The 18996-nt window shown below is 41.7% G+C and overlaps 1 protein-coding gene across 1 annotated transcript in view; it reads right to left on the bottom strand.

Annotated features, from left to right (window-relative positions):
- kif28 (kinesin family member 28) overlaps nucleotides 1-15048 on the bottom strand; it is an 81433-nt gene extending 66385 nt beyond the window's left edge. Inside the window, exons 1-5 of the mRNA XM_039748811.1 lie at nucleotides 14873-15048; nucleotides 9256-9447; nucleotides 8628-8834; nucleotides 4801-4836; nucleotides 3782-4006 (exon numbers count right to left, since the gene is read on the bottom strand). Coding sequence (XP_039604745.1) covers nucleotides 3782-4006; nucleotides 4801-4836; nucleotides 8628-8834; nucleotides 9256-9447; nucleotides 14873-14926 — 714 coding nt within the window. The 5' untranslated portion in view covers nucleotides 14927-15048. The remainder of the gene's footprint in view (nucleotides 1-3781; nucleotides 4007-4800; nucleotides 4837-8627; nucleotides 8835-9255; nucleotides 9448-14872) is intronic.
- Between the last annotated feature and the right edge of the window lie 3948 nt (nucleotides 15049-18996).

Genomic DNA, 18996 nt, shown 5'->3' on the forward strand with positions numbered 1-18996 from the left:
ATGGTGATTGTATCGCTCACAAAGGGAATCATACGAATAGAAATGAATGCATTTTTGAAATCAAATAACCATTTGCATAAACCCGTTGCAGGTTAAAGTAACAAACATCAGAGCACACTTGTTATCTGATTCTTGCATTGCCTGATTGCACCAGAAGCTGTGAACTGCCATATTTTCAGGAGCTACCTGAGCTCATCACAGGCAGTAAAATTGTGCTAATGAAGCTGACAATCGAAACATGAATGATATACACTTTGACAACTCTAAAGAAAACGGTATTTTTACATTTTTGAAACTGTGACTGTGGGGATATTTTTGGTGAGTAAAATGTGACTGAAAAGAGAAGTTAATCACTGAAAAGTTAAGCTAGGTTAGGTTATCAGCACGCACCACAAACCAGCTCAGGATCCAGATTAGGACCCGAGTGCAGCCATGGAATGCTAAATAAAAACTAAAAAATAGAATTTACATTTATATAGCGTGTTTGTCACTGGCGAAGAACTGAAACTTAATAAAATCAAAAACTAAATAAAAATTAAAACTAAAAATATTGTAACAACACACACACCCCAACTTAAGGAAACCAAAATCAGATGTTTTATTTCAAACCAACAAGTCCAGACATGGGCTCAACCTTCCTGTTGTTTAGGTCACAAGAAACGCCTGCTAATCTCCTGAACTCCTGGATCAGTCTCATTCTCCTTCACACCTCACTCCTTCCTCGGTCCAGATCCCACTTAACTTCCACTGCACTCCGACTCTGCCCACCTTCCTTCATCTTCCTAAAGTTTGCCCAACAAGCGCTCCCTTTGCTTGCACTTCTCACTACTCTCAATCCTGTCCCTGGTCCTCCTAAAATGCCTCAGCAGCAAGCTGGCTGACACAATATCTTAGAATTTGAATGGCTCCTGATATTGACTTCTCATGAAGACAGAATCTTTCAACCTTACAAGATCCAGAGCACCTTGTTGTTATGAATGTTTTCCATGTGTTGGGCATGCATTTCATTTATTAATCTTGAAAATGTTACATATTCACTATATTTTTATTTATTAGTAACACTGCATAACAAAGTTTTTGCTTCTCGGACACTATTGGGTGTTTCTTATAGATGTTTGGGTGCTGATCACGAATATCAATTCAAAATTTACCCATCACGTACCGTTTCTGATTTTTTTTTTTTTGCTCCCATAAGTGACTTATCAACAATGGTTTGTGCAGCCTGGGCATGTCCAGGTATGGAATCGGGCCAGATTGGAAGCTGTTTTGTGGAAGTTGACATCCTGGACATGCATGGGCAGGTCTGAACGAGCTTGACGCTGACTCAGCATGCTATAAAGGTGGCTTGCATACACCGATCCTGCTCATTTAGTTTATATAGATAGTCAGTGTGTATGTATGGTATCAGTATAGTAAAGTATAGTATCTGTAGCAATATAACAGTAAGTAAGCTTGATGCTATAGGCGTTTTGGTGTCGGACGATATGTCTCATCAATGTCATAACAGCCACAATTCATTCTGCTATATCTGTAGCGAATACACACTTGCGTCTCAGAGACGTTGGATGACTGCTCTTGGGAAAGAAGCTTATCATTTGTATTTCGGTAGCAAAACTGGTGATCAAGAAAAGGAATGTGTGCCTCACATTTGCTGTGCGACATGTGCTGTCAGTCTGAGAGCCTGCTTACTCTTACTCTGTTCTGATGATATGGCGAGAACAGAAAGACCATGTAACAGACTGTTACTTCTGTTTGACTAATGTTTCTGGTTTCTCTGCCAAAAACAAGAAGTCAATTGAATATCCTAATATGCCTTCAGCAATGAGACCCGTGCCACATGACGACAGTCTTCCAATTCTGAAACCACCAGAGGATTGGACCTTAGACGAACGAGATCAGGAAACTGCAATGCAGGCTACTGACAGTGACATTGACCCGGATTTTGAACCGTGCTCATCAGGCTATCCACATCTAATAAGATAGTCCGAATTGAACGATTTGGTCAGAGATTTGGGTCTGTCAAAAGCAAAAGCTGAGCTTCTGGATTTGAGACTGCAGGAATGGTGTTTGCTGTCACCAGGTATGAAAATTTATGTGTTTTGAGGCCGACATCATGATATAACCAAATTTTTTGCACGAGTCGACAGTCTCTGTTTCGGTTGTGACATTGAAGGATTGTTCTCGGCCTTGGGTTGTGATCACAACCTGGAACAGTGACGTTTCTTCATTGATTCGCCAATGTTAAGCCTGAAAGCCGTTCTACTACACAATGGCAAAGTTTATCCTTCAGTACATATTGACTATGCAGCACACATGAAAGAAACGTATGAGAATATGGAACTGTTGCTGAAGCACGTCCAGTATAGCAGGTACAACTGGAATATCTGTGGAGATCTTAAAGTCGTTGCTCTGTTACTAAGGACTGCAGCTCGGCTATACAAAGTACTGTTGTTTCATCTGTGATTGGGACAGCCGTGCCAAAGAGTCACATTATTCTCGACAGAACTGGCCACTCCGTAAAAAGTTAGTTCCAGGACAGAAAAATGTGGCACATAAATCACTTGTCAACCTGACAAAGATATTGTTGCCTCCTCTTCACATAAAACTTGGACTCATGAAGAATTTCGTGAAAACACTGAACAAGGAAGGTGAAGGTTTTCGTAATTTAAGACAGATGTACCCAAGAATAACTGACGCCAAGATCAAAGAGGGCATTTTTGTTGGCCCCCAGATCAGACATGTTATGAGTGACAAGCAGTTTGAAGATCTGTTAGTTGGGCTGGAAAAAATTGCCTAAAAAGCCTTCAAAGACATTGTTGACAACTTTCTGGGCAATTACAGAGCCCCAAACTACATTCAGCTGGTAGACAAACTTCTCAAACCATACAAGACAATGAAGTGCAACATGTCACTCAAGATTCCTTTCCTCCACTCACACTTGGACTTCTTCCCTGCAAATCTCGGTGCTGTCAGTGATGAACACGGTGAAAGGTTTCACCAGGACATTGCTACGATGGAGAAACGATACCAGGGCAACTGGAATCCGTCAATGCTTGCTGATTACTGTTGGACACTGCAACGTGATGCACCAGACATTGAATAGAAAAGAAAATCAGGAGCAAAACACTTTTAATTCTGTTAAATTTAATAGCTTATGCGAAACATAAATGTGACTAAATACGTTATTGTCAGTAAACATATAAATGTCTATTTCTCAGAGTTCCTATGTGATGCAGTAAAACCAAAACTATATTTGTGCACACCCAGTAGGTACCTGTCACTTTTCAGGAAGCAAGACTTTTCAAAAAAATTGTTGCGCCGTGTAATGTTAGGCACTATTGCAACACCATTTTGCTTCTTGATTATTTTCATGGGCATAACCATTTTGTGTTATTCACTGTTGGTCGCATGATTAATATTCACAAATTTGCCTTCAATATATAGACTTGCTGGCTTCCTCTACACATTCTGGGAACCTGGGCTTGACCAGTCACCTTGTGGCACATACTGTGGCAAGATTCTGCTTGTCTTTTAAGTTTTCTCATTTTTCTTGTTGCTAATTTTTTATTTTTATTAATGCATATTATTTTCTTGTTCGTGTCTGTGCCACAGAGCAACTTCATCCTTCTAGAGACTCCACCACAAGATCATCTGTTGCCATCTGCTAAATCTGACAGAAATTCAATGTGTCATAACATCTAAATAAATTCTGTTAGCATCACCCAAAAGGGAAAATTATTGTGGGTCAGATCTGTTGTGTTGCTGCCCATTCTCGTTTTACCTGTTTAATCCTGATGGTGATATTCATATGTGAGCGGCTGCTACTGGCATTGATGTTGGTGGATGCAGTGGTTCTGGTGCGGATTCCCTGCTCCATCAACCTCTCCATTTGGCCATGGCTTTTGCAAGGCACTGATTTGAGCCCTTCCACATAGAAGCCGCGGTGTTGATCTTCACGTACCTTCAGGCTGACAAATGACTTGCTTTTAGAAAGCAGATCAATCACCTGAAAATGAAAGGGACACACTAGAATCGGTCAAGAAAACACAACTTTGGCATGAACAATGTCATTAAAAGTGGTTGAAAACCGACTGTCCCATCACATTCCCAGGTGACAATTTATATTGAGACATAGTCAAGGGGACCATAATCCTATACAGGAACATCTGAAATTCCTGTAGTACATAAGTAGTGGTTGTACACCATATAAACTTTCCTGAGTTCAGCTTCATTGGCCTCTTTGGTGACTCTCATCAATGGAACCAACCAAGAGGCACAAGAAACCTTTTAAGACATCTGGGATCGAGAAAGCATTGAAGGCTGGGTCAAGAACAGGCATGCTAAATGCTAACCTTACAATCGGGGCTTCTCAAGTCCATCTGTTAGCCAGGTACTGTTACATATCAGTGCCTTACAAAAGGCTTGGTTTATGTTGTGTAGCGAGAACACATGCATTGTAGCAAGCCCTTCAAGCCTCTGCTCTATAATGTTACTGAGGCTTCATGGTGGACCTAAAAATTACCTGAATTGTGGAATATGAAAGACCATGATTGGCCAAGGGCAGTCAATTCAGGGTTAAATGGCAGGAGTCCTAGTAACAGGGTCACAAAAAAGAAGATGATGAGGACAAGCAGAGCTGATGGTGAGATACAGATGAGGTGTTTGTCTGGGAAAGCAAATCCAAGGAGAATTACAGAATTACATTTGTTCAGGCTTGCACTCTTTATGGATATTACTGTAGATTTCATAAACTGGAGATTCCATATTAAATAAACACAGAAAAAAAAATTAAGACTTTACCTGCTCGTTGTAGATTTCCAGCATACTAAAGGAAACCTTCAAGAAAAGTAAAAACAGATTTCATTTCAGCAGACTGTAGCACAACAAGGAAACTTCTGCTAAATGGAAGATGTTTTAACTGCAGTGAAGGTACAAGAACATCGTCAAGATGGACCAGGATGGCTTATGAATCAGGAATAGTCCAGCTGGAGAGTGACATGGTAAAGCTCACTGCCAGAGCAGGATAATTTAGAAAAAATGCTTTATGACTTATGATTGAAATGGTTAAGCAGACATACACTGCATTGGATTTTTTTTTCTGTTTTAAATATTTACAAATAGATTTAGATAGATAGATAGATCTTTATTGTCATTGTTACTTTTACAAAGGAACAACGAAATTGAAGCTCGCACATTTAAAAATATTTGCATGGCAGTATGTTATATGAGGATGGGTTGTAATATCTAATGGCACCTCTGGCCCATCATGCAGACGGTTTGAGTCATTGTTCATGACAGCTTAGCCAGCATCATTTGCTCTGCAAGTCCTTTCAGAGAGACCTGAGTAAGGCTTTGATTGGCTTATTGCGCCTTTGGGCATTGTCCTGTTGTCATATATAGGGTGGCCCAGATCTAATTATGCAATTTTCATTATGCTAGTACTTATTAAATTTGCAGTACTACATAGAAAATCACCTGAAAAATCCCAGACCATCATGAAGTGTGCGAACTGACAGCATGAAGAATCATCTTCGCGCCAAACTGGAATTGTCCCCACATAAATCAACGTCATCCAGACGATCTGGATCTGCATAATTAGATCTGGACCACCCTGTATTATAGATATTCCACCCATGGTATACCCAACAAACTGAGGCATCTTAGGCCATTTTTGGTTTTTGTTTTGTATTTTTAATCTCTCCTTGACTGCTTACCTTTATCTGTGTGTTTCTTGAGATGGGGTGTCTGATTGTACTGTGGTCTTTAGGACCCCAGGCACCTGAGATCTATTTAAGACACTTGTTGCCTTAGCTTCTTTATTATGGCATTAGTTCTTGTAACTGTGTTCTTTGCAGGTGGTGGTGAGTGAATGCTGCTTAATTCGCTTTGCTTTAAGTTTGGTAAAACTGTGGGGGCTTTGCTGAACATTCGAGAAATGCCTTGAAGTTAATGGAGAAGAATAAACTTAACTAAGTTTGAGTGCATTATAATGGTATAGTGGTCTTTTAAGTGTCCCTGATGGCTAGGGATACATCTGCCAACTATGCTGGACTGATTATTGTGGCCAAATAGTCACTGTGCCACTGTTCTTCACTGAGATAAAATGAATAGAATTCAATATCAGAACAGTGAAAGTTCTTGCAGACAGTTGCAGACAGGAAGTATGAACTCACTAAGGCTTGCCCACCCCAGTTTGATAGCAAGAAAAAGTACAGTTTGCTTTTTGTTTTTTTCCACGGGCGCTTTTGCTCATTCACTACTGTACTGCTGCTACCAAATGCACAACACACATGTGGATTCTTTACTCCTTCTTGTTTGCATCAACTGCAAAGCTCTGTGGGTAATACTATTAAAGGGGTAGGACCAGTATTACACCAGTTAACATGCAAGTTTATACAAAAAGTCATCATCACCTTTAACACACAAATACACAGACACATTTCTAATTTTCTTCTGTGCACACATTTTGCGTAATTGTATTTGCTAGTTTTCTGCTAATGTTTAGTCCACTTCTAAGATCAGCTTATATACTTGGGGTGGTGGGGCCTAACCCGTCCAGCATGGGCTACTACAGCTCCGCGATGTCACACTGGCCTGGCAATCCATCATGGGGAGGTGGGAAAAAAAAAGATGGTTACTAGGCAAATGTCCAGGAAAATATTCTGTGAATAAGGTCACTGGTGAGCAGCACATTTGCTGTGAACTTTGGTGGATTTTGTCATGAACAGTAGGATTTTCAGGAAACTTTTTTACTATTCCCTGGGCTCAATAAAATTTTCTTTGAGACTTTGCATTTTTTTCTTTGGTTTTGGACCATAGCAGATATCAGTTTCACTTTCCTTTTGTGGTGTCACTTTATTTTGAGATCTATAGTTTGATTTTATCACTATGCCTCCATCTATCATAATGCTGTCTTGTTTTTAACAGGCACTGTTATTTTGAGAGTCGGCTGTCACAAAGTGGGATCAGAGGTTAGGTTTGCGCTTCCCAGAAGTTGTATTCTTCAAGTCTGCAGATACAATTCGAAACCATCTGTGAGTGTTTTTTCTCTCAAACTTTCGATGTGCAGACTCTTTTGCTGGGTTCATCTGATTATGATATTTGGTTAGGTTTTGGTTTTGTATCATGGAAATCTGACATCCGGTCCCTGAAATTTCTTCTTTTTTGTGAGTATTGTTGTTTTTCTGGCCATTTAGTGATTTGGATTTTTTTTCCGATTTTGGATTAATTTCTAGTGTTTAGGCTTTAACTCAATAGTTAATTTTGGTCACTAGACTTTTTTTCTGTTAATGTTTTGTTGGGATTGATTATTGCAAATTTAGAGTTTTATATTTTCATTGTAGAGCTTCTTTATTTAGTGAATAGAATAAAAACAAAGTTTTTTCAGTTTTGGACTTAATTATATACTCCTTGTGAAAAATAAAGTACAGCTTGTAATTAAAAATAATAATTGTAATTATAAGTAATTATACACCTTGTGAAAAATGAAGTATAGCTTGAAATTATATAATAATAACAATAATAATATTAATAATAATGGTAATTATGAGTAGACAGGAGTCCCCGTGGACTATGATGTTTGCGGATGATATTGCGATCTGTAGGGAGCAGGTTGAGGAGACCATGGAGAGGTGGAGATATGCTCTAGAGAGGAGAGGAATGAAGGTCAGTAGAAACAAGACAGAATACATGTTTGTAAATGAGAGGGAGGTCATTGGAATGGTGAGGATGCAGGGAGTAGAGTTGGCGAAGGTGGATGAGATTAAATACTTGGGATCAACAGTACAGAGTAACGGGGATTGTGGAAGTGAGGTGAAAAAGAGAGTGCAGGCAGAGTGGAATGGGTGGAGAAGAGTGTCAGGAGTGATTTGTGACAGACGGGTATCAGCAAGAGTGAAAGGGAAGGTCTACAGGACCAGAAAGCAGAAGACAGAGTAGTAGGTAGCAGAGTTAAAGATGCTAAGATTTACACTGGGTGTGACGAGGATGGATAGGATTAGAAATGAGGACATTAGAGGGTCAGCTCAAGTTGGATGGTTAGGAGACAAAGTCAGAGAGGCAAGATTGCGTTGGTTTGGACATGTGCAGAGGAGAGATGCTGAGTACATTGGGAGAAGGATGTTAAGGATAGAGCAGCCAGGGAAGAGGAAAAGAGGAAGACCTAAGAGAAGGTTTATGGATGTGGAGACAGAGGACATGCAGGTGATGGGTGTAACAGAACAAGATACAGAGGACAGGAAGATAAGGAAGAAGATGATCCGCTGTGGCAACCCCTAATGGGAGCAGCCAAAAGAAGAAGAAGAAAGATACACCTTGTGAATAATGAAGTATAGTTTGATTAACCCTAGTCTGAAATTCCAAAATCCGAAATTCTCCAAAATCTTTCTGAACAACATACAGTATATGCAAATTCCAAATGGATGTATTGTCCTCTGTGAAGCTAGGGCACATGATGAACAGCTGGGGTTGGGGTTCCCAGTGATGCAGAGAGTGCCATGAAGTACCATCACTCAATGGACAATTGGTTCTTGAATTTCAGATTAGGGATAATCTATCCATCTATCTATCTAATATAGTGCCTTTCATAATTAGCTTTCTATTTATCTAGTTCTCTGTGTTATGCTTACCTGATATTGTCTGTTGTCATCCTGGTTCTCCTTAATGGCTTTGAAGAGTTCTTGACAGACATTTGGGATGATACCTTTGTTGTCTCTGTAGCCAATCATCGAATAGCTCTTTCCAGAGCCTGTCTGTCCGTAAGCTAACAAGGTGGCATTATAGCCTTGTAATGCATTGTCGAGCATTCCTTTGCCGAGATCATTGTACACCTTTGTCTGAGAAAGAGAGTTGAGGATCTTTAAGTAACGTCTTTTAAAGACAGCAAGATAACACCTACAGATTATCTGACTTGAGAGCCACAGAGGTATCAAAACTTGAATACATGAACAAATGATGATAATGAGTTGGCCTTCACACATCACTGGCCCACTATTTAGTTACACATGCAGAAATGTACACGTAATAATGGCTGCCATCTGGAGTGGCACTATCTTCATTATGCCTAAAATTTCAGTTCAGCCTAATTATGATGCAAGATGTACTGTACATTGTTATGGATAACACATCTTGATGTTGCTAATAGAAAAAGAGCAAAGCAAAGCTTATTCTTTCATATCCTAACAGTATTCTAGAGCATAGGGTATTAGAAAAGGCTCAAGTAAAGACAGTCAAAGTTTTTACTTTTTTTTTTTTTACCTGATCTGCATACCGACTGCTTTGCTCACTTGGAACAAAGAGGCCGTCTTCATTCCTACTGAATCCACTGTGCGACCAGTAAGCGTAATCAAAGACGAATGTCTTCTTGTGCTCTGCATTTCGAGGATCATATATTGTAGTGATGTTTGAGTTCATAGATATTATGCATCTGCTACCAGCATCCTTCTCCCTCTGTCAAGGTAAAATATAAAATTTGAATATATCTTAAACCACTGGAATATTTCAAAATAATACAAAGTGTGCAACAGATTTGATAAAACTGAGATGGCATCTTTTTGAAATTTTATTCACTGCATTTTTTGACCTGCTCGTTGCTTGTCCTTCATGAACTCAGTTCAGAGGCTGAACAAAGATCAGGTATGATCACATATTAATTCTTACCTTGGAACTATTTTTACGCGTATATTGTAACTCACTTATGTGCCACACTTTCAAGACACGTGTCGACAAAATTAGAAGACGGGTGTCGTCAAAAGTCTGTCATGTTTCTGCCAAGGTTCCTTCAAATGCCATATTTTTGTGTGTTTTGATTCTTTATTAATACTGTTGGTTATTTGTTTTTTACATATCTGTGTTCTGTGTGTATTGAGGGTGGTCCCCAGCTGTCCACCACCATGAAGAGAGGCTGATCTTAGCCCTATAAAGGCTAGGATAACCCACAGTCCCTTGCAGATCATTCTGAATGCGCTTGTGGTGGCAGTGAGTTTTCTCTAGTGATTATTGTAATTGTACTTTGTGTCAACCCTTGAATTTTTCAACCTAGGCGGTTTTGTTTTTTGATTACTTTTTGGGTTTGTGTTGGGACTGAGTTTGTTTGGATTGCCTGTTTTAAAGGATTTGTCTTCTGTTTTTGTGTGCTCTTCAGAGCTTCTTGTTAAAGAGACCCTTCTTTATAATAATATTTTTATTTATAAAGATATTATATTGCCCTTTGTGTGAGTAACTGGGTATTTGATGTAGTTCCCCCTCTAGTTGTCATTTTGAATAATTATTGGCACTTTATGTGCTTGGAAACTCTCAAGTTCAGTACAAAATCAACATGAAGTTGGTGTAACAGCCGACCCCTTACCCAGCTGGCAGCCACACTACCAGGACCTGTGGCCTGGATAAATTACTGAGTCAAACCTACTTATACCAAGCCGTACATCTGACAAATAATATTTTCCCCTCAATCGACGGTTAAACACAAGCAAACAAAAGCAGATATGTAAAATAAGTGCTTAAGTATATTAAATAAAACACAGTGACAAAAACAATAATTCAAATCCCCAACGTAGAATATATCTATATATGTATATCCCTCCACCAAAGCAGCAAAGTGAAAACACCACATATACAATAACAAAACCTCCCTTGCCCCTACAAACACAAAAGATAAATAATAACAATGGATGAATACTGAAATGTCAATGAACGTGAAATTGAGTCCAGGTAAACCACTGTCCAGAATACGGATGACTGATCAAAAAAAATGGTTGCGTTTGAATCTTCTGAATAAAAATGGAACAATCTCACCATGCTTCCTCGGTGAATGGCGGATAATAATGTCCAACCCCAGGATTTCTGGCGATGATCGAGCTGTCGTGAATTTGGTAGAATAAGAAGCAAACTGGGAACAAGGCACGATGTGAATAATAGCAGAAAATGATGATCTGTTGTCGGTAATGAAATCTCTGTCTCTTTCCTTCCTCCTCCTCTTTTCCTCCTGATCGTTTAAATAGTAATGAGCCGGATGGAACTGGAAAAACTCTGGTACTGACGTGCCCAGGGGTTGCTGCCTCCCCGCAACATCCTTCCCCGTTTCCAATTACGAGGATGACATTTAAACAGACACACATTAGTTTAAACGGGGTGCTGTGGAGAGACGGGACTGGGTGCAACACTATAAACAACAAAACCTATGTGTCCCCACTATATTGTCGCAACCTTCAGATCTCAACCTATTTTGGAGATGACTAGAGCTTGTTTGGGGTTGAATGGCCTGTTCTGGTTACAACTGTTCTTCTCCTTCTTCTTTTGGCTGCTCCCATTAGGGGTTGCCACAGCGGATCATCTTCTTCCATATCTTTCTGTTCTCTGCATCTTGTTTTATTACACCCATACCGGCAAGTCCTCTCTCACCACATCCATAAACCTCCTCTTAGGCCTTCCTCTTTTCTTTTCCCTGGCAGCTCTATCCTTAACATCGTTTTCCCAATATACCCAGCATCTCTTCTCTGCACATGTCCAAACCAATCCTAACTCACCTCTCTGACTTTGTCTCCCAACCGTCCAACTTGAGCTGACTCTCTAATGTACTCATTTCTAATCCTATCCATCCTCATCACACCCAGTGTAAATCTTAGCATCTTTAACTCTGCCACCTCCAGCTCTGTCTCCAGCTTTCCGGTCAGTGCCACCATCTCCAACCCATATAACATAGCTGGTCTCACTATTGTCCTGTAGACCTTCCCTTTCGTTCTTGCTGATATCTGTCTGTCACAAATCACTCCTGACACTGTTCTCCAGCTATTCCACCCTGCCAGCACTCTGTTCTTCACCTCTCTTCCACAATCCCCATTACTCTGTACTGTTGATCCCAAGTATTTAAACTCATCCACCTTCGCCAACTGTACTCCCTGCATCCTCACCATTCCACTGACCTCCCTCTCATTTACACACATGTATTCTGTCTTGTTCCTACTGAACCGTCATTCCTCTCCTCTCTAGAGCATATCTCCAACGTCATCAGCAAACATCATAGTCCACAGGGACTCCTGTCTAATCTCGTCTGTCAACCTGTCCATCACCATTGCAAATAAGAAAGGGCTCAGAGCCGATCCCTAATGTAATCCCACCTCCACGTTGAATGCATCCGTCACTCCTACCGCAGACCTCACCACGGTCACACTTCCCTCGTACATATCCTGTACAACTCTTACGTACTTCTGTGCCACTCCCGACTTCCTCATACAATACGACAACTCCTCTCGAGGCACCCTGTCATATGCTTTCTCCAGGTCCACAAAGACGCAATGCAACTCCTTGTGGACTTCTCTAAAGTTCTCCATCAACATCCTCAGAGCAAATATTGCATCTGTGGTGCTCTTTCTTGGCATGAATCCATACTGCTGCTCACTCATTATCACCTCACTTCTTAACCCAGCTTCCACTACTCTTTCCCATAACTTCATGCTGTGGCTCATCAAATTTATTCCCCTGTAGTTACTGCAGTCCTGCACATCCCCCTTATTCTTAAATATTAGCACCAGTAAACTTCTTCTCCACTCCCCAGGCATTCTCTCACTTTCCAAGATTACATTAAACAATCTGGTTAAAAACTCCCCTGCCATCTCTCCTAAACACCTCCATACTTCCACAGGTATGTCATCCGGATCAATTGCCTTTCCATTTTTCATCCTCTTCATAGCTGTCCTTACTTCCTCCTTGATAATCCGTTGCACTTCCTGATTCACTTTCTCCACATCATCCAACCTCTTCTCTCTCTCGTTCTCTTCATTCTTCAGCCTTTCAAAGCATTCTTTCCATCTGCTCAACACACTCTCCTCGCTTGTGAGTACGTTTCCATCTTTATCCTTTATCACCCTAACCTGCTGCACATTTTCCCAGCTCAGTCTCTCTGTGTAGCCAATCAGTACAGGTCCTTTTCTCCCTCCTTAGTGTCCAACCTCTCATACAACTCATCATACGCCTTTTCTTTAGCCTTCGCCACCTCTTTCTTCACTTTATGCCTTATCTCCTTGTACTCTTGTCTACTTTCTGCATCTCTCTGACTATCCCACTTCTTCTTTGCCATCCTCTTCCTCTGTATACTCTCCAGTATTTCCTCATTCCACCACCAGGTTTCCTTTTCCTCCTTCCTCTGTCCAGATGTTATGCCAAGCACCCTTCTTGTTGTCACCCTTACTACATCTGCTGTAGTTTCCCAGCTGTCTGGTAACTCTTCACTGCCACCCAGTGCCTGTCTTACCTCCTCCCTAAATTCAACCTTGTAATCTTCCTTTTTCAACTTCCACCATTTGATCCTTGGCTCCACCCTCACTCTCTTCCTCTTCTTGATCTCCAACGTCATCCTACAGACCACCATCCTATGCTGCTTAACTACACTTTCCCCTGCCACCACTTTAGAGTCTTCAGTCTCCTTCAGATCAACTCTTCCTCATAGGATGTAATCTACCTGTGTGGTAGATTGTGGTCACAACGGTTCTAATGTTACAAAAGTCACAGAGACTGATTATTTAGTTTTACCCACTAGATGGCAGCAAAGACTACAAGATAAAGTTGATCTGCCATTTATTTTACAAAAACAGCAAGTTGTCAAATAATGACAGTCACTCTTGTCAAACTTTACAGAAAATGTTTTTGCATTGTTGATGACTTAGATACTATACTTTCAGATAATGATTCTGAGCTGTCAGTGACAATAAAAGTGCTGTGGAAAAACAGCATCAGCAGGGCAACACACATGGCAAACAGCCTGACTTAAAAATTGGTTGCTTTGATTAGTGTCATACACTTCAAAATTATCACTTTCAGAGGGATCATACAGTTGATTGTTATACAGCAACAATAAAAATGTAGACATTTTTCACTAAAGTAAGTTTTTTCCCTAAACATTCTGTCGACACCTATGATGAAGAGAAAATCATTTGCTATGATGATGAAAAATTCAGCCTCAAATTAATTAAATATGTAGATATAAAAGAAAAACAAACATCAAGACACAGAAAATAAAGGACAAAAGTAACACGGCAATGACCATTTAAATTCCCCAGAGTAAAAGAAACACAGCAAAAGGTTCAAGAAAAAGACAAATGCACAAGGCAGCAGAGGGTGTCAGAAAACGCGGACTCAAGAATGGGTTGTAAGGCTGATGACCAGTGAGTGATACACTGCAAAGCTCTCCATAATGGCTGCCAGAGCTTGTCAATCCATTCGGCTGCTTAAGGTGTTGTCACTCGAGGAGTGCACACTCCAGATACTGAGGGGGGCTCCATCCCCAATCTAGGGCTCCATATGGTCTTCGATCTGCACTGGTGGCTGCCCACAATCGGAAAATGCGTATTTGTTGCTTTGAACAGAGTTATCTTAGTGAGGGATGTGAAGGGAAAGCCGGAGTTTCCTTGTGAAGCCCACTCAGATGTAGTAGCGCTGATCACCGTGCCACCACGCAGTCCGGAATGCCAAGAATGATATTTTACTATGAAAATGATACGGCATATAATACCGTTACATTAACATTGCTATATAATGTTAAGAAAAAGCAACATTTGAAAACCAAACATTACAGATGATGCACAAGGATGTTCAGTTCTGCACAATTTAAAGAGGACGACAAATTACAAGTCACATTTGAATGATGGAGCCACTCACAATAGGGAGAACCATGGAATGACGGCAGGTGCTCTGAGCAGAGGGTGTTGTGCGATTTTCTGCGTTATCTACACTGACCTTACCGTTTATACTGCCATTAACAATAGGACAAATAGAAATTATTTTATTAAAATGTTTTAGTTTTGTTTCCATGGCATGGATGCACTTACATTTTTGTCCCACTTAAAGTTAGATTTCAAAGTTGCCCTCCCACTTGTCTTACCTTATTGAAAGGCCTCACACGGACAGCCACCTTGACACTTTCAGACACTGGCATGTTGTTTTTTTGCCGTTCATCCTACTCTGAAAGGGAACCGTTGAAGGGACAGTGAAAGTGTGTAATCGGAGCTAATCGGAGATAACCCGGCTCCCCCCTTAAACACAGGAAAACAGAAGACAGGGCGGCTCTTTGGACCAGCGTCTTGTTTCAGCTGGCGACAGTCACTTCATAAATAAATTAGAAGTGAACTCTGTGAGGATCTCTGCAGTAGGATTTGTTACATTTTTAATTGATTTTATTAAAATCAAATAGCATTCCATACAAATAACTCAAGTCTTACAAAAAAAAACATTTTTCAAAACAAATCAACCCCACGAGAAAGAGAGCTAGGCCAGCAGAGTAGAACTTTAAGCTAGTAAAGATAAGTAAATAGATAGATTATTAAATGAATAAAGATAAATGGAGTAAAAAAGGGGAAAGAACCTGCTTCCTCAATTTATTCATTGGAAAATGTTTTTGATTAAATCCTGCCAGGTTTATATATTGCAAAAATGACGTCTGAGTCCTCAATTTTTTTTGGAATATCTGTAGAAGGTAGGTGAGGAAAATCAAGCAGGTTCTGTTTAACAACGTTTCTAATTTGAAGGTAGTGAAAGAAATGTGTTGCTGGAAAGTTAAATTTGGAGTGTAACTATTCATAAGATGAAAAGACTTTCTCTGTGTACAGATCTCTAAGTGATTTAATTCTGAATGTTTTCCAGGCATTACAAACTGCATAAGGTGGTTATTATGCAGAGGTGTCACAGATAAAAGTTTCTTAAAATACTTCCTACATTGGTTCCATATTCAATACATCTGGCGCCGTTGCGAGTGGCAGCCTTTCCAGCAGCAGAGAGTCCTGCACCTTCCCGGTCACTCCCGTCCTGCAAAACAAACCTCTGCGGGGCGACCACAACCACTTCTCCCAGGTGTTGGCCAAACACCCAGGCTGCCTTCAGCTGCCTGCGAGCACTTGCTCGCTTCTTCCTGCACCGATTTGCTCGCCTGCTTCCTGCTCCCAACCTCCGTTTACTTCTTTTTCGATCTTTTCCTGATCTTCCCCCTTAACCGACTCGCGCTTCTTTTTTATAATGCGAGGGGCCATAGCAGCTGTAACAAATTTGCCTCGGGAATAATCACGGGTGTGGGCAGTTCCTCACCTGTGCACTCGGTGAGAAATGCCCACACCGCAGATCACCCCACGGCATGCCGCAACCACTACGCCCCCTCACGAAGCCGTCTCGAGTGCGGCAATTATTTATTAAAAGAAATGGCTTTTGCTCAGTGAGCTGTGGACCCGCTATACCACAGCCGCACTGGTGAAAAATGTCAGGACCTACAGAGAATACAGTTGCTGTGTTTTAGTGAAACATGGCTAACAACTAACATCCCAGATGCTAACGTGGAGCTACCCGGGTTTAGCACAGTTAGAGCGGACAGAGACGCAAATACCTGTAAGAAGCAGAAAGGAGGAGGACTCGCTCTCTATGTCAATACAAAGTGGTGCAACTCTGGACATGTAAACGTTAAAATCTCCAATTGCAGCAAGGACATCGAACTGTTGGCCATAAGTCTGCGTTCCTATTACTTTCCCAGAGAGTTTGGACACTTCATTGTTGTTATTGTTTACATCCCTCCTTAGGAGGTTGTGGAGATAGCGGGTGACATCATCCATTCCGCTGTTGCTAAGTTACAAACACAGCACCCTGAGGCGCTTGTGCTAATCGCTGTAGACTTTAACCATGTGACGCTGGACAAAACATTACCTGCCTTCTCCCAGTATGTGGATTGTAACACCCGGGGAAATAGGACTATCGACCTACTGTATGCAAACCTTAAAGACGCATACAGCGCCACCCCGCTACCTGCGCTTGGGAAAGCAGATCATAACCTGGTTCTGCTTCAGCCTCACTACAAACCAAGAGTAAGGGAGCTACCTACAACCACACGCCCGTTCAAGAAGTGGTCCCCTGAGGCAGAGGAACTACGGACTGGGATATCCTGCAGGGATCATATAGTGAGAATATTGAGGAGGTTGTTGACTGCACTACTGATTACATCAACTTTAGTATGAACACTGTAGTTCCAGTAAGAACCGTACGCTGCTATGCTAACAACAAGCCATGGATTACAAGTGACATCAAGGGCCTTTTGAACCAGAAGAAAAGGGCTTTTAAAGACGGTGATCAGTATGAACTCAAGCGCATGCAGAAGGAACTCCGACTCCAGCTCAGGGCGGCAAAGGAGCAGTACAGGAGAAAGCTGGAGCAGAAGTTGCAGAATAACAGCATGAAGGAAGTGTGGCATGGGATGAAGATCATCACTGGCTGCAGCTCGAAGAGGGGTGCCACCATCAAGAGAGAAGTGGAGAGAGCAAACCTGATGAACAACTTCTTCAACAGGTTTGACCACCCTAACCCATTCTCACCTCGGAGTACTGCATCCTCCAACCGTCCTTCTGCTGATACCAGCATAGATGAGACATCCCCACCCACAATTACAGCAGGCCAGGTAAGCAGAGAGCTGAGGAGACTTTGTGCCAGCAAAGCAGCGGGTCAAGATGGAGCCACAACTGCTGAAGGCCTGTGCGCTGGAGCTGGGGAGTCCTCAACAGCGCATCTTCAACCTGAGCCTGGAACAGGGGAGAGTCCTGAGGCTTTGGAAAACATCTTGCATCACCCCAGTCCCAAAGGTATCACGTCCTAGTGAGCTGAACGGCTTCCGGCTTGTCGCTGTGATGTCACATGTGATGAAGACCATGGAGCAGCTGCTGCTTCACCACCTGAGGCCACAGGTCCGCCTTGCCCTCGACCCTCTGCAGTTCGCATACCAGGAGAAGGTGGGAGCGGAGGATGCCATCATCTATATGCTACACCGATTCCTCTCCCACTTGGACAGAGGCAGTGTTGCTGTAAGAATTATGTTTCTGGACTTCTCTAGCGCCTTCAACACCATTCAACCTCTGCTCCTTAGGGACAAGCTGACAGAGATGGGATTAGATTCACACCTGGTGACGTGGATCGTGGGCTATCTTAAAGACAGACCTCAGTATGTGCGTCTCGGGAACTGCAGGTCTGACATTGTGGTCAGACTTACATCGGACTTCCAATACAACTCGGAGTCCTGCCACGTGCAAAAGTTTGCAGACAACACTGCTATCGTGGGCAGGAAGAGGAGTATAGGAAACTAATCAAGGACTTTGTTAAATGGTGCGACTCAAACCACCTACAACCGAACACCAGCAAAACCAAGGAGTTGGTGGTGGATTTTAGGAGGCCCAGGCCCCTCATGGACCCCGTGATTATCAGAGGTGACTGTGTGCAGAAGGTGCAGACCTATAAATACCTGGGAGTGTAGCTGGATGATAAATTGGACTGGACTGCCAATACTGATGCTCTTTGCAAGAAAGGACAGAGCCGACTATACTTCCTTAGAAGGCTGGCGTCCTTCAACGTCTGCAATAAGATGCTGCAAATTTTCTATCAGACAGTTGTGGCGAGCGCCCTCTTATATGTGGTGGTGTGCTGGGGAGGCAGCATAAAGAAGAGGGACACCTCACGCCTGGACAAACTGGTGTGGAAGGCAGGCTCTATTGTAGTCATGGAGCTGGACAGTTTGACATCAATGGCAGAGCGACGGGCGCTGAGCAGGCTCCTGTCAATAATGGAAAATCCACTGCATCCACTGAACAGGATCATCACCAGATAGAGGAGCAGCTTCAGCGACAGACTGCTGTCACCGTCCTGCTCCACTGACAGACTGAGAAGATCGGTCCTCCCCCACACTATGTGACTCTTCAATTCCACCCGGGGGGGTAAACGTTAATGTTATACAAAATTATTGTCTGTCTACCTTCATTTTTATTACTCTTTAATTTAATATTGTTTTTTATCAGTATGCTGCTGCTGGATTATGTGAATTTCCCCTTGGGATTAATAAAGTATCTTATAGATAGATCTATCTATCTATTCTGAGTGAATGAAGCACAATTGGGTTATTAGTATACTGGAGATAACTTGTATTCAATGGGGTGTAAAGCAAGGAATATAAAAAAAGTATTGGAAGATTTTATTTCTATTGCGGACCAA

This window comes from Polypterus senegalus, chromosome 3 (genome assembly GCF_016835505.1).
Source record: "Polypterus senegalus isolate Bchr_013 chromosome 3, ASM1683550v1, whole genome shotgun sequence".
NCBI classification, from domain to species: Eukaryota; Metazoa; Chordata; class Cladistia; order Polypteriformes; family Polypteridae; genus Polypterus; species Polypterus senegalus.